Consider the following 18,054-nt stretch of genomic DNA (forward strand, 5'->3'; position numbering starts at 1 on the left):
CAGCCATATTTAAATCACTAAAACAACGTCAGTCAAATTCAATAAATTCGAGAAGATAGAGATCTAATCATTCTACACACTTCTCATCTTGGGAATGATCACGTCTTTGTCCACGTTTGATGGCCACCACGATGTACATGAACGTGTTGTAGATCTATAAAGACAACGAATCAACATTCTACAGCGATTGACACGTCCAGAAATTCTTTGCAAGATATGTTTACTACTCACATGGTTGTCACTTCCACGAAAATCCAAACCCAAATTTTCACAGCATACAAGAACTAGTACAATGTTGGGTATTCAAAAGATCGTCGTGCTTGTAGCGTTGCTACTGGTTGCGCTATTGCAAGTTCAAGCATCGGAAGGGAAACTACCAGCAGTGTCCACTAAGGTGTATTTTGACATGAAGCAGGGCGACAAGGACTTAGGAAGAATCGTTATAGGTCAGTGTTTTTACATCTTTTGAACTTATTATCGATATCTTCATTTATTTTACATCTCCATTTAGGACTCTATGGCAAGACGGTACCAAAGACCGCTGAGAATTTCCGAGCGTTGGCGACTGGTGAAGTGAGCACACACCATATGTTGGAAGTGAAGTATCTGGAATTGAATCTCATCTATTTTTCGCATTGCAGAAAGGATTCGGTTACAAGGGATCTAAATTCCATCGGGTCATCAAGGTAATCGTAGCTTCGCGATGTGCGTTCGTTGTGATGATCAAACACTAACAAACTGCAAGTTATATAGAACTTTATGATTCAGGTATATTTGAAATTGATTGTACAACCAGATTACTGAAAGACTCACGATTCTCTGGACATGTAACAAGGGTGGTGACTTTACACGAGGTACTCCAAACTCTTGACGTCCACTACAACAAATCTCACACGTTTTACTCTACTCAGGTGACGGAACAGGTGGCAAGTCCATATACGGAGAACGTTTCCCAGACGAGAACTTTAAATTGCGCCACACTGGTCCTGGAGTCCTCTCGATGGCAAACGCAGGAAAAGATACCAACGGTTCCCAATTCTTCATCACAACCGTGACTACATCATGGCTAGATGGCAAACATGTAGTGTTTGGACGAGTTCTTGAAGGAATGGATATTGTTATGGCTATTGAAAAGACTCCTACACGACCAGGCGACAAGGTACGAAATATGGAGTGACAAAAGCATAGTGGGTTGACGTGTTGTTTGGAATATCTAACGATTGATTCTGTATGTAGCCCAAGGAAGATATAATCATAGCCGATTCTGGTGAACTTCCCGTCACTGAAGATTTGTAAACCATTTTGCTTGTGAAAACACTGCACAAATAACAGATAAGGAGTTTGTTTAGACTAGCACAATGCACTGATTATAGTTCGAATCTGGTTTTGATACATCTTGTTTGGTATTATTGAACAGCATGTTGGAAGTTTGGATTTTGTGAAACGCAACCAACACAGCTGCTGTGCAACGAATACTCGATTCTGATCAATGGCTTGGATATTTGTGAGGCTTGCCGTGCTGTTCTTCAGTCCGGACGATGTTGGCCGGGTGCCAATTGCTGGTGTCTACACCTGTCGTTCCTTTGATCGTGTTGAAACAACGAAAGAAGTTGCTTGTACTTGACTGCTATCTTATTCTAATGTTGCTATGAAATTAACGGTATCCTGGAGACAAACGTCTTCTTTCGTGTTTGGGGCTTGGTATGTGCTCACCATCGGTACGTGATGTTAGTGTGTGATTCACTCCGTCGTTGTTTCTTCTTCCAAAAGCGAGTTTTTGAAATCACAATTTATTGTCATTTACTGTAACAGGATGATGTTCGGGGTGTATTGATGACTTGGCCGCTATTGCAGAAAAATTTGCGTCTCGCTGCTTCAGGATTACCATCATTGTGCTTTCATCTCTGATTGCTGGCTGAACTTGATTTTGGATTTGTTGGGGTGATACGTTATGAAAAATTCGTTGCTTGCTACTAGTCAGTATGACCACGATTAGGCAATGAAGTAAAATTAGGCCCAGCGTTTTTCTTGTGACTTGAAAGATTTCTGACTATGAAAGCTCCCAAGTTAGTCAACGTGCAAGCAGTATCGTATTGATGGCAAACTGTATTGTAATCCTTTTTGGTGAATGTCTTACGATGAAAAGAGACCACGCCAACACGGACCAATCTGATTGTTTACGATCATCAACAAGTCACCATCTGCAAGAAGCAAGTCGATGTCGAGGATCCAACTAGTCTGCAGCCTCTAAACAATAATCTCCAACAGTCTATGAATTAAATGGAATGAGTCCCGGGAAAGATTCAGCCTTCTGTAAATGTGTGGGTTTTTGAACATATGAAGCAAGAATGTGTGTCTTGTGTAATTAACAAGGTGTGAACTCCATTATGATATGTATAGATTGACACTGTTGGTGTCTGTACACGAACAATCCCAAATTGACGATGAGTTGTGATATTCAAACTACACAACGCAAACAGGAAGTGGACCCAATCAAGTTTTCGACGAAGCAAGTGCCATTTTGGATGCAATGTGGTCTACACGTGAGCTGGCTCTGCACACGTATCCTGGTCCAGCATTCCTCTGCGAAGACTTGGTAAAAGCGCAATTTGTCAACATCGAAGTACTTGGTACTGTCGTGATACTCACCGACCTAACCTTTGTAGATGCTGCCTCTTGCACTCTCATACACGTGTATGCTAATACAGCCTACCTCGACGTTACAAGACATTTAATGCTCTGGGTTGGACTATTCAGGCAGGCCTCAAACGTCTATAAATTTGATTGAATCGAGTTTTGCTTTGTACCTTGGACTATATCGGCTGGCTCCCATCGACTTCTAAACGTAGTTGAATTTAGGCTTTGTACCTTTCTAAATTAGAGGTTTACAGTATTTCGCCTTCATTCTCGAACGAGCGAAAATCACAGACCCTTGTGAGATGTTCAATTCCTTTATTTTTCATGTTGTTTAAAGGAAGCATGCATAATACTACTGGTCTTTCTAAAGATCAAACTTTATAAAGGAAATCTTCTTTTGGGATCACTCTCCGGTATGGTTGGCATTTCTCTCATACCCTACAACCTTCCTGTTTCCTAAAACCCCGAGATCCATAAACCGTTACTGTGAGCAGCAAATCGACTTGAGGCATACTCTGCCACAGGAGACAATGTTGTTGTGCTATGATAATGAGTGGGCTGTGGTGTATGTGGGCTGATAGTAGCGGGACTCTTGATACTGTTATACGTGGGTGGCAGATTTGGTAACTGAGATAATGGAGATGACAATGCGGAGCTGTTTATGCTATTGTTTGTTGAGCTGCTTATACTGCTACCCGACGTGGCGGATGCTGTTGTTGCTGGCCACGACGATACATATGGTGAAGTTGTTTCTTCACTCCATGGTGTTTGTGGTTGAGACAGCGAGGCCTCATCGCTCCATACACCACTTCCAGAACCCCATGAGGTTTCCAGGAGTTCTGCAGAGACACAACCACGTGGCGAGACATTGCTACATACATCCAGTCCGTCTTGGCCTAGACTGGTGGCCATCAGTAAGGCATGCAATTCTTGCCAATCGTCCTCCTTTTCAACTGGCACATCATTGGCTTCATCTTCCATGATCAATGCCTTGCTATTCCTACTTATGCTATTGGTATTGTTGCCGCCCATATTATAAGTATGGACATCCGTTGAGATTGTCAGTGGTGATGCCGATGCAGATCGATCAAACGAGCATGGATTGGAATACGATGATGCTGGTGATAAACAATCCAGCACACTATCAGAGGAATCTTCTCGGTCCCATTCATCTAAATCTTGTTGGATTCGGGCATCTACCAAGTCCTGATTAGATGGCGATGATGACGTAGTGGATGATGCAGCTGACGAGTTCGATGCTCCTGATAGTGCCGTCCAGCTACGTTCCCGAGACTGATTTGTACCTGTCGTAGATGCTGCTGAAGATGGTGTAAAGATGGTACCATAGGACATTGATGGTGGTGGCTGAGACGGAAGACTGTTGCTGATACTACCAGTGCTGCTACTAATACTACCAGCACTACTATTCCCATTCGGTGATGATATGGCAGCATCTACAACCAAAGGTGGTTTCACGGTCGTTTGGCGAAGACTAGATCGTAGTTTAGGACGATTCGTCAACGCGACAGCCTTCAATCCTTTAATCGTAGTGACATCTCTCAGCGGTTCTGCTTTCATTACGGAAGGCTTGAGAGGGATGGTACGGTTTGGTTTTGGTGGCATACTGGTTCGAGTAGATTGCATGACCTTTTTATCGTTGTTATCACCCTTCTTGGGAACAAGAGCTCTTAATCGAGTCAATTCCTGTTCTTCTCGAAGCTCCAAGTCTCGTAACCCTGCACTCTCCTGTGGTTGTGGAGGAGCCTGTGCACCCACTTTAGCCCATTCTGAAGACGACGAGGATGGTGCTGATACAGCTGGTTGAGTCAGGCTAGTTTCACTCAACGATGGCTGATAGATTTGGGTTGTGCTGTGAGTATTTCGTATGTTGAGCAATTTAAGCTGATGTGTTCTGATCAGATTTAACACTTACAAATTGAGCGTCAAAACTTGAGGGTTCAGGTACTGTCTTTGGAGATGGTATCGAAGAAGGAGCATTGCCTAAAGAACGGAGACAGCAGAAGAGGAGTAAGGCTACGTATTATGAACAAAAAAACTTGCCAATGCCGCAAAACACACCATGTGATTCCAATGATGTTTCAAGTATCGTCCTACGACCATTATTCGGTACATCCTTTTTCAAAGAAGGTCCATTCGACATGAAATGACCCAGGGTCTTTGAGCTCAAACCAACAGGAGGTGGTGGATAGATGTGAGGCATCTGATTCTGCATCTTGACATTACCACCTAGTAATCTACGATCCATTCTACCTCCCAACCTCATCGAATTACTGGAATTGCCCTCCATGTTTTTCGGCCTTTTGGTATTATGAGGTTGGGAGAGCAGTTTTCTGGTCCACTGATTGTTCTACTTTAGAGCGAAGCACAGAATGAGATTGGATTAAGTCTTTGTGAGTGATTTCAAGTAGCAGCTTAGAGGGTGCGGTAGTCGTTGTAAGTGAATGGCGACCTTATAAGAATGAATTTTGATGATGTGTCAAATGTTCCGATTTGTGTGATGACTTGGCCGATTTCAAGGTGGGTATAGATGGAATAGAGGTCCGATATATATCGAGGCAAAGTTATATAAAATGGCAGCCTCCTATCTACTTCCGACGAAACGGGTTTGTGTCTAGTCAACTACTGCTCTCAAAAACAAAAAAAAATTAGTTCCCACCAAGTTGGCGAATAGTGAACTATATAAACAGCTGGATTCGAATGCCGGTTGGTAGCCAAGCAATCACAATGAGCTATATCTTTGCTGCTTATCCTTCAAAGAGAAGAAAAGATGTAATGCAGTGATTTTGGCAAATTGAAGAGTTGTTACTGCGAACACATACAAAGAGCGAAAACGTATCACGCAGCGTCCACATTCATTTCAACTCTTTCTTGGCGTCCTAAATTGCATAATTCATATCACTAAAAGCAATCTTGATCTATTGTATTTACAAAAATCGACATAAACATTGCACTGTTGTTACTTGTCAACAATAGTTCAAGCCAGTTCCATCTCAAATTAGTTCCAAGAGCCGGCTGGTTTTCAAAATGCTATAGCTCGCGTGGAGTCTAAAAAGTAGCAGCAAAGATTTCACCAAAAGGAGTATCTAAAATTCAAAGATCTGCTTACGTACAGTCCAAATCTGACTGCAATACCTTCATTTTGCTCATACCAACATCAACATCATCTTTTAGAATCCCTAGTATCCTAACTTATTCAGAATGCCACTTGTTATGTCCAGGTCTCACCTCCCTCACATCCACATCCATCAGCATATACAGGACGACGGCCTTGCCACCATAGTAGCCAGGAACTGCATGTTGTAATGCCACAAATGAAACATGTGTCAGTAACAGGAATCATAAACAAACATAAGAGAATAACTAGATTCATTGACATACCGAGAGAAGTGGATATGTAAGCTGTTTCCCCGTTGTTATCCTCGAGTCCACTTGAAAGACGAGCCTCATACGTCAGGTACGCAGCGTTTTCGCTCTTTCCAGGTGTCCATCCACTGGCGAGGTGCGAGTCCTGCATTGTTGGTTTTTGAAGAAAGTTACAAGCTCTCAGCTTGGGCAGCAAGCCACCCAATGTAGGTTCGTGGTATAAGACAGACAAAGGTTCTCCAGTTGGATCCTTGGAACTGTGTGGTTGGGAGTGCTGACGGGCTGTTGTTGGGGGTATTGTTGCAAAGGTGATCGGGAGGCTTCTCACCAACTGGGAACTCGTTGAACTATGTGCCTTGTGCAGAACAGAGGCGCAAAAAGTCGGTCGAGCTTTCTGAAATTGAGAGAAATTCAAAATAGCGGCGAAAAAAGCAAATGTTTGATTGTCGTTGGTGTGAGGTCCAAGGAGCATCCAGGCAGAGGGAAGAGGCATCCCGCTCTTGGATGCGTCGGTAGGGCGACCATTAGTGGACCTAATACAGAATAAAAACTTGGTTAGCATCCGTTTCCCAAAACATGATGTGATAAACGTTGCAAAAGAGATTTTTTGCAGAGATTTCTTCCCCAGAGATATAGAACGCTACCATGATATTGAAAAATAATGGAAATGCTCGAAATCTTTCCTACACGTAGCGTTCGGACGTATCAAAATCGGGAAACTAGAGGATGATGTCAAAAGTTCAGATGAGTCAGATGAGCCTCAGCTTGTACTTGCTTGCACTCAGCTACGCACGATTTCCCAATAGTAGTTAAGACACTAGCCCATCAGTTAGCCGCAAGATCTGCCCAAGTGAAACTAGTGTACTCGATAAATAAGCCGATTTTCTAAATCATCGAGTACGTAAAGGTGGGTGCGTGCTCTTAGATTCTCATAGTCTGCGCTTTCAACTTTTTCTCATCGACTGACATACGACGGTTGAAACACAGGCTTTAAATGAACAAAAGATCATTTTTTAAAAAAGTGTTCGAAGTGCTTCCGCTTTATCATCCCCGATTAGGTCTTAACGAGGTAAACCTCAGAATTTCACAAGCTTAGTCGCTCACATGATAAAAAACTGTTGCACCAAACAGGATAGGAATACAACACATATCATTGGTGACGCGGCGAATGGTCTCATGCTACTTATCATCTCTGGATACTATTTTAGCGACCGGATCGTTGCAATGGCTGTTACGTTACTGCAATTCGCCTTGTGGGTGTTTATACTGAAGTTTAATGAAAGACCAACTGCAAGGAGAATATTGTACTACATCTCTAGGGGACTGGCCGTTTATCCCATGTATCTAATGACTGGAAATCTAACCGTCGCTTTCGGGTGGTGGCTTACTCTGCTAGTTTCGATTGGTCAAACTATTGTCAATCAATCTAAACCAGATCTCGTGAGAGAATGGGACAATGAGATCATCCTGATAAGTGCAGCCATATATACGGTCTATACAGGTTGGATCCTTACGTACTACGCGACCCAATTAGTCCGAAAAGTACTCTGGATTTGCAACCTCACAATAATGCTGAGCAGGGCCCAATACTTAAATCTGAACATAGATCCTCAGAAGGTTGACTGGCGGTTTTCTGCTGTGGTCGGTTTAGGTGCAGCCTATGTGTTTGATGCAACATCCTGTATAAAATTTTATAAATCTAGCAAAAGACCCAAACAGCAGCTTTTTGGAAACCATACAATGTCTCTGGGTTAATGGCTCTTCTTCTTGAGGTATTCTGTAAAACCTATTCAGATTTTCACATTCTCGATTTACTCACTCATCTAATCTAAATCTAACTATGAAAACATTTCAGCTAGCCTGTAACACTGTATTCCGCACATGTTCCTGTAGTAAACTCAAACAATCATTCATACCTTTTCTCATATCCATATAAAGCAAAGCACTGGCAGTATCGTAAATTTACATAAGTGACGTCTAAAGTAGAATGCTCCTCGTTAGAATATGTATCGACTGAAATAGTATATATCGTCTGAATTTTGTTCTATTATCATCGACGTTCGTATTCTCCGGATGCCAATTTTGCAATGTCGGCAACTATGAGACGAGAAAGGAAGGATGAGCAAACCAGGACCACGTGTAAACGTAATGGAGATATTTCCCCTAGATGAAGTGTTCCTGATATCCCACTCAGTACAGTATGTTCAAGTACTACCACATCAGCGATCCCTTCTCAATACCTCCTCTGAAGCATACAAAGACGGTGATAGTCTTCTCTCACTTGGATTGGGGATACTGAACGTAATACTTTCAGTATGCGTCATTGTCATCTTGAGTAGAATCACTCCTTGTTAGAGGTCGTCCATCAAGAGCAAGTCAGTATATTGATTCGCGTGTGTGCACATGTCCTCCTATAACAGCTGACGGGTGAGATAATTCAATAAAGGGATGATTGCGAATGAGCTATGCTCAATGACTTTCTTATACCCTTTTTTAATTCTCCTCAGATATCCAAAAGCCGCATACCTGCTGTTAGGTGCTGAATTATACGGCTCGTCACAGTAAAACAAGATTGATCTAGGTCCGGCATCACGCCACATCTTGTCCTCTCGAATTCTTTCTGGATCTCTGTTGGGTATTGTAGATACTGATGAAAGTACCGGTGTAGTTGCCGTAGCGTTGACGTCACGTCATTCATCTCCGCTGTTGATGGTCATGCAAGATGTCTCCTACACTGCATCGTTTGCTGGAGCTCCTTCATCTTGCTTTAAAAACTCTTAGGAATCATCAGAGTAAAGCAGAAAACATGTCTTGCACCATTAGCCTTGTGTGTCTCAAACCATCGTAACGTCATACCAAATCCATATTTCTTGAAGTGAAGCAATGTATTCGGCATATACAACACATTCCCAAAATAAAGAGAACTAACTAACAAGATGTGAGCAAAAATCGTTTCCTTCATACTCCTTGACCAACAAATTCGATCAAAGAGTCTGATTATTTGGTTAGAAACGACTCAGACTGTTCTGGCAATTCATTCTTCGCTTGGTTTGACACTCTTATAAGCAATCAATGAAGGAGGAGTACATTGAGCGAGTAACACTACAAGCGGTTTCTTGTTTTCGGTCTTGTTTGCAAGACAACGGAAAAGTTCTCAACCCAAAAACAAAATAAAAATGGGACAACCATACATGATCAATCAACCAAAACCAACCATATCACGACGGCTTGCAACAAGGTATCATGAGCTTCGCCTTTATTCGGCACAGGGTACAACAACAAAATCTAGCAAGACAAGGAGATTGTGGTCAGTCACACTGCAAATGAACAAAGATGCAAAAAAGAAACAACCATATAATCAAATACCTTTACAAATGCTCGTCTCCTCACACGACTTCAACCTAGTTCACCGCGTTAAAGTATTCCTTGCTTTTGACTGGGTCGGGTTTCATGGTCTTGGCACCCTTCTTCCAGTTTGCAGGACAGACCTCCTGAAAAGATTTCAAACATGTCAGTCAAGTTTTAGGGCGCAAAAAGACATTCCCTAATAAACGAGCTGCACAAAACCCAACACTCATACATACCCCATGAAGATCCGTAAACTGGAATGCTTCCAACAACCTCAATGTCTCGTCAATAGATCTGCCAACAGGTAGATCGTTGATGGTGATTTGACGAAGTATTCCCTTAGGATCGATAATGAATGTGCCACGTAATGCGATACCGGCTTCTTCAATCAATACGCCATATTCTTTTGATATTGATTTGGTAATGTCGGAAACTATGAGCAAAGAGACGCAGAAGGGTGAGCAAGAAAAGATGCCCGACTCACGGTTTGTCACTCTCGATGAAACTCCCTTCCATATCTTTGCAATAGCAAACCGCCACTTTGATGAACTTACTGATGGGTATCTTCATTTCACCGAGACCACCTGATTTTCGCTATAAAGGGAGAGCAAAATGTTGTTATAATCGAGTTATGATCCATACAACTGTCTTTGTAAGTTTACTGGGGTATTTATCCATGCAAGATGAGAGTGTACACTGTCAACAGAGGCACCGATAACCTACAATTTGAGATGAAAGACGAATTCAGCTTCTGAGCGAGAGAAAAGCGTGTTTAGAAGAGCAGCATACCTCGCATCCAAGTTTCTTGAAATCCTCTGAACGTTCAGAGTATTCGATAATCTCGGTGGGGCATACGAACGTGCTTAAATACGTAGTGGTGAGTGAGCAGACAGAGATGAATAGAATGGGAGCCAGGGTAACATTTTTTGCGTCTTACAAGTCCAGAGGGTAAAAGAACAAGACGACCCATTTCTTTCCCTTGTAATCGTCCAAGTTGACACTTCCAAATTGCTTGCTTGGAAGAACAGCAGCAGCCTTAAATGATGGAGCCGGTTTCTATATAGATGAAGAGGTGATGAGAAAAAAAGACCTGATGTCAGATTTGTGATGTCTCCACAACCATCCAACACTTCAATAACGTAAACAAACAGATAGTAAACTGCAAGACAATTCCACAATTATCACTCCATGTTCTCGATTTCGATGCGACATTCAACGACCAATCAGACAAATCGTACCTGTACGATAGCAGCGCAATGGTGAAAAGCAGCAGGAGTAGCTGAGAATGCTCGTAATGGAGCCTTGAAGGCAGGAGTGGCAGCCAATAGACGTGGTGCGAATCGTAGAGCTGACATCGGAATAGTCGATTGGTTTTTTTGATGTTTTGAAAGATTATCGATGACGAAAGCTGGACGTGCTGACTAGTATAAACACTTGTATTAACGCGTAAAGTCGTGTATATTACAATACACGTGAAGATATCTATTCAGCTATCGTTCTAATGCTCTGTAAGCACTCTTACTGCTCTCCAAACTCGCAAATCGCCAAAAACAAACATTTGACTATATAGGCCATAGGAAGCTCCCGAGTCAATGGACATTACAACTCATTTCTTTAATGTCTTGAGCACACATGAGGCTCTGACTGCTAAATCGAAGGCTGCCTCATCAAGCTACGGACTACAGCCTACCAATAATTCATCGCACATTCTGAGAAGGAATCACCATGTACTGCCAAAGGATGATTTCAGTAGAACGGCTATAGACATTGTATGTGGAAGTGGCAGATTACACCTTTATTTGTATTTGAGATGGTTGTGATGTTGTTGGTTTGTATTTGATCTAACATTCCCCCAATTCATAGCTACTGGACATGGGCCATTTACGTGACTTCTTACTTGCATCACGAAGATCCTATCTAGGACTTCCACAGTCACATGGTCTGGAACACTCGATACGGGAATCAAATCATGGTGCCTTCTTTACCAAGAAATCACCATTCCCTGCGACTACGCCAACCCATCTGACTGATAAAGGCCGAGATGAGTTGGAAGGTGTTGCTCATTCGTTTGTGTCGGCTTGTATCAGGAGGATTGAGTCGTTACAGAGACTTGCAGGTATGAATTGACCTTGTTGTGTAGAGACACTAACAAAGCGGCCAGAAACTGCTTTTTTTGCTCGTCTTACCTCTTTCTTTCAATCCACTGATCGTCTCGTTTCGCTCTCTCTCCTGTAGAGGTACTGCATTCTAAAGAAAAGGGATTACTGCATACTAATAACAGCATTGGTCTGAAAGAACACCGTGACTCGATAATATGGATGTTACAGCATCGACTAGCTCAAACCTCTCAAATACTTAAAGCGATGCAAGAGAAACGGGTTCAAACTGCTCTACAGAAACGTGAGGGGTATGTATAAACTCACACTGCTTGTCGACTATGCGCATCCAACAACTATTTTTTGCTTCTCGAATAGTCTGCTATTCCACACTTCCTCTTCAGAATCTAAATCCGCCGATACACTAAATGGCAAATCACCACATCCACAGCCATCACCATTACTATCGAATAGCACTCATACGAATGCTTTTGGATTCTCGATATCTTCAGTCACGTCTGCTGCTGTGTCGTCGCTCTCATTAGCAACGTCGAAAATCAATAATAATAGTGCTAGTACGGTTAATAGTACTAGTACGCCACCTCAGTCACTGGATTATATGGATGGCAGTAATAGTGATCCAGCAGCGTCGATGCCAGAAGAACAACGAATGTTGTTAGAAGCTGAGAATGAACGTGTGTTGGCTGAATTGGAAGGGCAAACTGATCAAGTCAGGTAAGGTCACATCGCTCGTGTTTGACCGACCATAGTGCAATCCAGCAACTCTTACACCTTCTTATCCATTAGACTCGCTACACAATCCCTCCGCGAAATATCCGAACTACAAAACATGCTTGGTCGACACCTAGCTGTTCAACAAGAAACCATATCGACCATACACTCGGAAGCTATACAAGCTACTCAGGATATGCAGGACGCTAATAAGGTGCTGGTGTCTGCTAAGAAGACGATGGGCAGTGCTAGACTTTGGGTGATTGTGTTTTTACTGATGGCTTCCTTCTGTTTGTTGTTTCTGGATTGGTTTTATTCGTGAACGTGAGAGGAGGAAGACGGTATTGGATTTTGTGGCTGCATTTGTAGAGGTTTGTTTATTAGATCCTATGTATATATATATATATATATAGATTAGATCTGGGTTGCATCCAAGAACATGGGAATCTCACAATGCTCAATGATTGCCGCAGAAGCAGTCCTACGAATTGACAAAAATTCCAGCGATGGTTTGGACACGTACGACTGCTGCAGCTACATATACCTAGCAGTCGCATATGTCTTTTGCTGTTATTCCGTCACAGAGTATGTGCGGACGTGTTTGGAGAGTTGAGAAAAGTAAAAACCGTACAAGAGTCTTTCCGTGGTTGTGAGGAGACCAGTTCTGAAATTCGAATCTGACTTAAGTCTGACGTGAATGTGACCTCGTATAGATCGAGTCGGATCACGTACAACTGCCTCGGGTCAGCAAAGAACACCACAATGTATGAGGACAATGCATGTAAGTGCCATTGTACATCTGAAACAAATAGTCCATGCTTCAAATTATTCATACTCAGAACCTTTGGCCGTCTTCGTATTACTCGTCCAGGCTTGAAATCGCTCTGTCACGGACATCACGTTCACCACTTTTTTACAGGGATGTGCCGGAACGATGACTTTGATAGTTGGTTGTATGAAACTAGTGGTGAACATTCTCGCACTTTTGAACGTGAGGAGTCTCTAGTAAGCTAGCACTCGAGGTTGCAGGATTTGGACCAAGTCTCTTACACAAACAATCGTCCGCATTGCTTAAATTACACCTTCACTTTCTTTTGAAGTGGAAGTGTTGATATCGAGATTTGCTTTAATTGCTGTTGAGACTCGATTGTATACCACGCGGTTGAGGAATGATGGGCTTTGGAGTGTGTCTTTTGGGGTGAAGTATCTTGGTTTTCGGAAATTGTACCTTCTCTTGTCTTTGGAATGAGAGATTGAAACAGGAACCTATTGATTTGAATGCGCGGATTCGAACTTAGATGTTGCAGTTGAGGAATGATGTTACTTCAAATGTCTCTGCACTCTGTTGCACGCACTTTGTCGGATGTTCAGTCTGTCAAACAACTTAAAGTTACTTACAACCAACTAGCATTATCTTTACGCATTATCAAGCCGCATATATGATCATCTAAGGTTACAAAAAGGATTGTAAGAAGGGCGGTCATGGGACCGGTAAAGCGTTGCCTCAGAATCCAAATGGTGATGGTTTTGGTTACAGAAAGGACTGGTCTCATTCTTGTATACAAGAATAAGGCAATATCATTCAGCTAATGATGATTTGATGGGTAGATGACCTTCAGACAAAACGTCTCTCTGGGCTCTCATTTCTTGTGTCGTACAGAAGTGGCAGTGTATGTTAGAAATGAGGATGAGCCATGAAGAAAAGTACATGTGAGAGGAATTCGGTCTAGATAGATCCGAGCATGCAGTATTGATGCCGTCTCCTAAACAACCATTTTCGACAGTTCCGGTAGTACCACGAAAAACTCCGACGAAAATATGAGGTGGGGTTGTGATTTTTCATACGTTAGAGCTTTGTCACGATCAAAGTCGCTGTTTGTGGAATTTTATGCCGTTAGTGTATTATTATGTATATGATCTCCTGTACTTGCCTATAAAAGCTTGGATTTGTGGGTAGCGACGCGGTAGGTTTTGGACTTGAAGTTTAGCAATGATGGTTGAAGCTAACAAAAGATGACAAGAGATATGAAAGAAGGAGGTTTAATACGTTCATACAATTGCTGCAACGTGAATGCTACCAAGACCTAGTTTTCCCGACTTGACTTGTGATATCATTTCAATCATGTGTTGATGACGAGCACCAGGAATCAAAGACCGCCAATGATGGCGATTTGAAGATGGAATAAGGAGATTACACGCGTTTGCTAGTGTATCCGAGTTTGTAAACATTAAATATACTCCGTTCTGGTCGACGTTATTGAGTGAAAGTGCCTTGTTTCTTTAGTTTTCGGGTCAGTCTCAGCACGAGTTTTTTTCCACACAAACTTGATTTTCAAATTCACCACTGACAGAGACGGCAAGCAGATAGGAAGGCCAAACAGGACGATTGATATACTGTAAGTACATATGCGTTGAACAGACTATTCAGAATCGGCATCATGAAGCATTCATTTGATTCATAAAAGCTTGCAAACTGTCATTAAAAACCAACATTTATCATTTTCAACATTAGTGAGCTGCCAAATAGCATTCTTTGGACGTGACTGGACCAGTGCCATCATACCAAGTAATAATATCCATATATTAATCCTACAGGGCACATTACTCTCATCTTGGTAATTGCCATCCATTCGACATTCTGCCCAAAACCCCACATGAGAGTGGGATTCATCAGATGAGAAACGGAGCTATGCAGACTACGGCTCCGCCAGCTACTCCAAACTCTGCTAGGAAACGTCAACGGGATCCATCTGATGTCGAAATTATTCTACCACAACACACCCAACATCAACACCAAACTCCATTCAATAATCAGCAACCATACAATATCGAGGATCGCATCAGAAAGAAACCAAGACCTTCCGATCCACAACCAACTACTGCAAACTATCGAGTAAAGGCTCGCAATACTGCTGCTCAACTCTTCAATCAGGTCGTGAAGAACAGTCATGATCCTGCTAGAGACATTCCACCAGTCAACAAGTTCCCTACTACGACCCGTACGATCGTCAGAGGTCAAGTAAACAACAACACCACCTACAATAATAATATTGCCGTACAACAGCAGCAACAACCGTATCATAAAGCAACATCTCCACCTATAGCAGCATCAGTCACTTCGTCAACACTAAACGCGCTCGTATCCGAATCTAAATCATATACCTACGACGATGATCAAGTGCTTGATGAGGACGAGAAGAGCGAATCGGAAGGATCAGTGTACGATGATGATGAGGAACAACAACAGCAGCAACCACTTCCGCAAGCAAAGAACGCTGCTGCTATTGCTACTACGCCTCATCATAGGATACCTCGTGTCGAAGTCACTGTGCCAGTATCGGGTACTGATGGAAGATCAAAAGCTTTGAATGCTGTCAGGAATGCTGTCAAGACGTCGATACGGCTATCAAGAGATTATGAGTTGTCACATATATTGGGCTGGGGCCATAATGGGGTTGTCTTGCTTGGATCGCAATACAATTCGGCTACGAGTCGACGCAAGAAGGTAAATGTCATCGAAGTACTGGAATTTTCCCTTTTTTCGCTGTCTTGGAATGATCACTCTATTGTGATTGTTCTACTTCTATTCCGACAGATGTCTAACATTCATATCTCCCTCTTCTCTTCTTGCAGGTGGCAATCAAACTCATATATAAAAGGAACGAAAACCTTGGTCGCCTTGAAACTAATGCTCCATCAGAAATCACTATGCTACAAGGTATACGTCATCAATGTATTGTACAATATGTGGCTCATTGGGAAGATCCAAATGTATGGTATCTCGTCCAAGAGTTTGTAGGGCCTTCCACCATCAAGGGTCAAGAGTACATCACTTGTACTCTTCCACCAGCCAGGAATCATCCACACAGTACCAACAATGCCGATGCGCAAGGACGCTTGACCATCGCAAACGACTCTGGCTCTGATTTATGGGTGTTAAACAATCAATATCATCGAAAACGTAAAGAAGCTGTAGCCAAATATGGTCATGCTGCTGGAAACGAAGGAATGCCACCATCACTACGACAAAAGCTCTTCATTCAGATCGCATCGGCAGTCGCACACCTCCATTCCAATAATATAGTCCATGCCGATATAAAGGAAGAAAACATTGTCGTGACATCTACTCTTCAACGACCCAAATGCAAATTGACGGATTTTGGGCATGCATTCTATACGAATGGGACTGCCCGACTCAAATATCATTCAACGTCTCGATTATCTGCCCCGGAATGCTGGAAGAATGTCGAGTTGAGGAATGAAGGGAAACAGCATCAAGAGCTCTTTGAGGGTAAAAAACAGGATACGTGGTCTTTAGGTTTGGTATTGTTTAGTATGATAAATGGAGGTCTTCCTTCCAATCACGATCAAATCGTCAATGGTGACAAGAGTATCGGGACGAGTGATTATTACCCTGCTATTACAAGGTTGCAAGAGATTGCTACACCTGGTATGATATCGTGTGTGATATGTTTCGCGAGTCTGTGGTACTCTTTTTTTCTTTGAATGAATGATCTCTCTGTGATTCCATAACTAACTGTGATATCTTCTTTCCCACTTATAGACGAAATGCATCTCTTAAAACGAATGCTGGCCATCAATCATAAAAAACGATATGGAATGGACGAAGTCATGCAAGATGTCTATGTTACCAACAAACCATCCAAACAAAACCATGCATCATCGTCTGGTGGTGGTGGTGGTGGTAGTAGCTCAAGGAGGTAGTTGGTGTGACTGTCCACTACCCAAAAAAGCAAAAAATGGCTCCAACATTTTGGACTAAATATATCATGAACGATCTCTCGAAAGCCCATCATCAACACCATCCCATCAACACAGGAACTCTATTATTTTTTGTCGTCCTAACATTTGCACACACAAGCATCAAAACATCACACCCCACTAAACTTTTTATATATTTGAGAATTTGCAGCCCCATAACACCAAAATTATATATCTATGAGAGAAAAGAAGCCTTTGTTTTTTAGAAGAGGTGAGAAAAAAGCAATATATATCGCTAGGCTTGTATAAAGAACTTGAAATGTTTTGGGTGTGAAGAGTTTGGGTGTTGAGTGAGGACCGCAAAGAAAGGAGAATGACGATGACAGTAGTTTGATAAGGCGGATTCCCGTGGAAAATCGAGTAAGCGCAGCAGTTCGATAAGGCGGATTCCTGTGAAAATCGAGTCGCATTTCCCGTGGAAATCGAGTCGCCCAAGGCCTCCTCACAGACGAAAGCTCTAAATAACGGTTGTCCTTTCTCCCAACATCGACCAAAACAACTTCCAATACAAAAGCCAAGTGGAAGGACTTCAACGGATCTGGCACCATGTCCTCTGCCTTGGTATGTACTCCTTCCATTGATGCCCAGTGCTTCAGACATTGGGAAGGCAGATCGAAATTCATTTATCACATGTTTTGGAAAACGTATGCTAATTACTTATTCGTCTATAACAAGTCCAGCACTGGCATCTGTAATAATGCATCCAACGTTTAGATGACTCTTCCTCCTTCTTCGGTGCTCATTGGACCTGGCTTCCAAGACATCAACCATTTCATTTTTCGCCGCTATTTCGAATTCCAGAGCAGCAGACTAACTCTTTGCAACTCTGTTTTGCTCTAGACACATAATTTAACCGTGCCCAGTTGGTGAGAAACCGCTTCAAAACCTTGTCAATAATCCTTCAACATTCATCCAGCAATCCCAACAACAACGTTTCAACGACCCGACTGACGCCTGGTGGTTTTTATATACCACGAGATGATTTGTTTTCTGCCCGAGCAGAGGACTTGTAATCCTCACTTCAAAACCTACAACCGAGGACACGCTCCTTACGCTCCAGTGGATGGTACCTGGG

At 42.5% G+C, this 18,054-nt stretch overlaps 4 protein-coding genes across 4 annotated transcripts; 3 read left to right on the forward strand and 1 right to left on the reverse strand.

The window, feature by feature from the left end:
- Positions 1 to 292: 292 nt before the first annotated feature.
- SmJEL517_g02549 (uncharacterized protein) lies at positions 293 to 1,296 on the forward strand (the record flags this gene model as incomplete). The annotated part of the gene is made up of 7 exons (XM_031168477.1): positions 293 to 446; positions 512 to 573; positions 642 to 686; positions 754 to 768; positions 836 to 854; positions 912 to 1,159; positions 1,237 to 1,296. The coding sequence occupies 7 exons, from the start codon at positions 293 to 295 to the stop codon at positions 1,294 to 1,296; spliced, it is 603 nt and encodes a 200-aa protein (XP_031025525.1).
- A 7,920-nt stretch (positions 1,297 to 9,216) lies between these two features.
- Positions 9,217 to 10,724, reverse strand: SmJEL517_g02550 (peroxiredoxin; the record flags this gene model as incomplete). The annotated part of the gene is made up of 8 exons (XM_031168478.1): positions 9,217 to 9,306; positions 9,432 to 9,512; positions 9,606 to 9,802; positions 9,924 to 9,963; positions 10,032 to 10,088; positions 10,159 to 10,231; positions 10,307 to 10,425; positions 10,608 to 10,724. 8 exons carry the CDS (start codon positions 10,722 to 10,724, stop codon positions 9,217 to 9,219), a joined length of 774 nt encoding a protein of 257 aa, XP_031025463.1.
- Positions 10,725 to 10,961: 237 nt separating this feature from the next.
- On the forward strand, positions 10,962 to 12,519 carry SmJEL517_g02551 (uncharacterized protein; the record flags this gene model as incomplete). Its single annotated transcript, XM_031168479.1, has 5 exons — positions 10,962 to 11,138; positions 11,233 to 11,485; positions 11,605 to 11,776; positions 11,844 to 12,200; positions 12,273 to 12,519. The coding sequence occupies 5 exons, from the start codon at positions 10,962 to 10,964 to the stop codon at positions 12,517 to 12,519; spliced, it is 1,206 nt and encodes a 401-aa protein (XP_031025462.1).
- A 2,367-nt stretch (positions 12,520 to 14,886) lies between these two features.
- Positions 14,887 to 16,922, forward strand: SmJEL517_g02552 (uncharacterized protein; the record flags this gene model as incomplete). Its single annotated transcript, XM_031168480.1, has 3 exons — positions 14,887 to 15,702; positions 15,831 to 16,647; positions 16,762 to 16,922. The coding sequence occupies 3 exons, from the start codon at positions 14,887 to 14,889 to the stop codon at positions 16,920 to 16,922; spliced, it is 1,794 nt and encodes a 597-aa protein (XP_031025461.1).
- Between the last annotated feature and the right edge of the window lie 1,132 nt (positions 16,923 to 18,054).

The sequence above is a fragment of the Synchytrium microbalum genome, assembly GCF_006535985.1.
Source record: "Synchytrium microbalum strain JEL517 chromosome Unknown SmJEL517_scf0011, whole genome shotgun sequence".
Classification (NCBI taxonomy): domain Eukaryota; kingdom Fungi; phylum Chytridiomycota; class Chytridiomycetes; order Synchytriales; family Synchytriaceae; genus Synchytrium; species Synchytrium microbalum.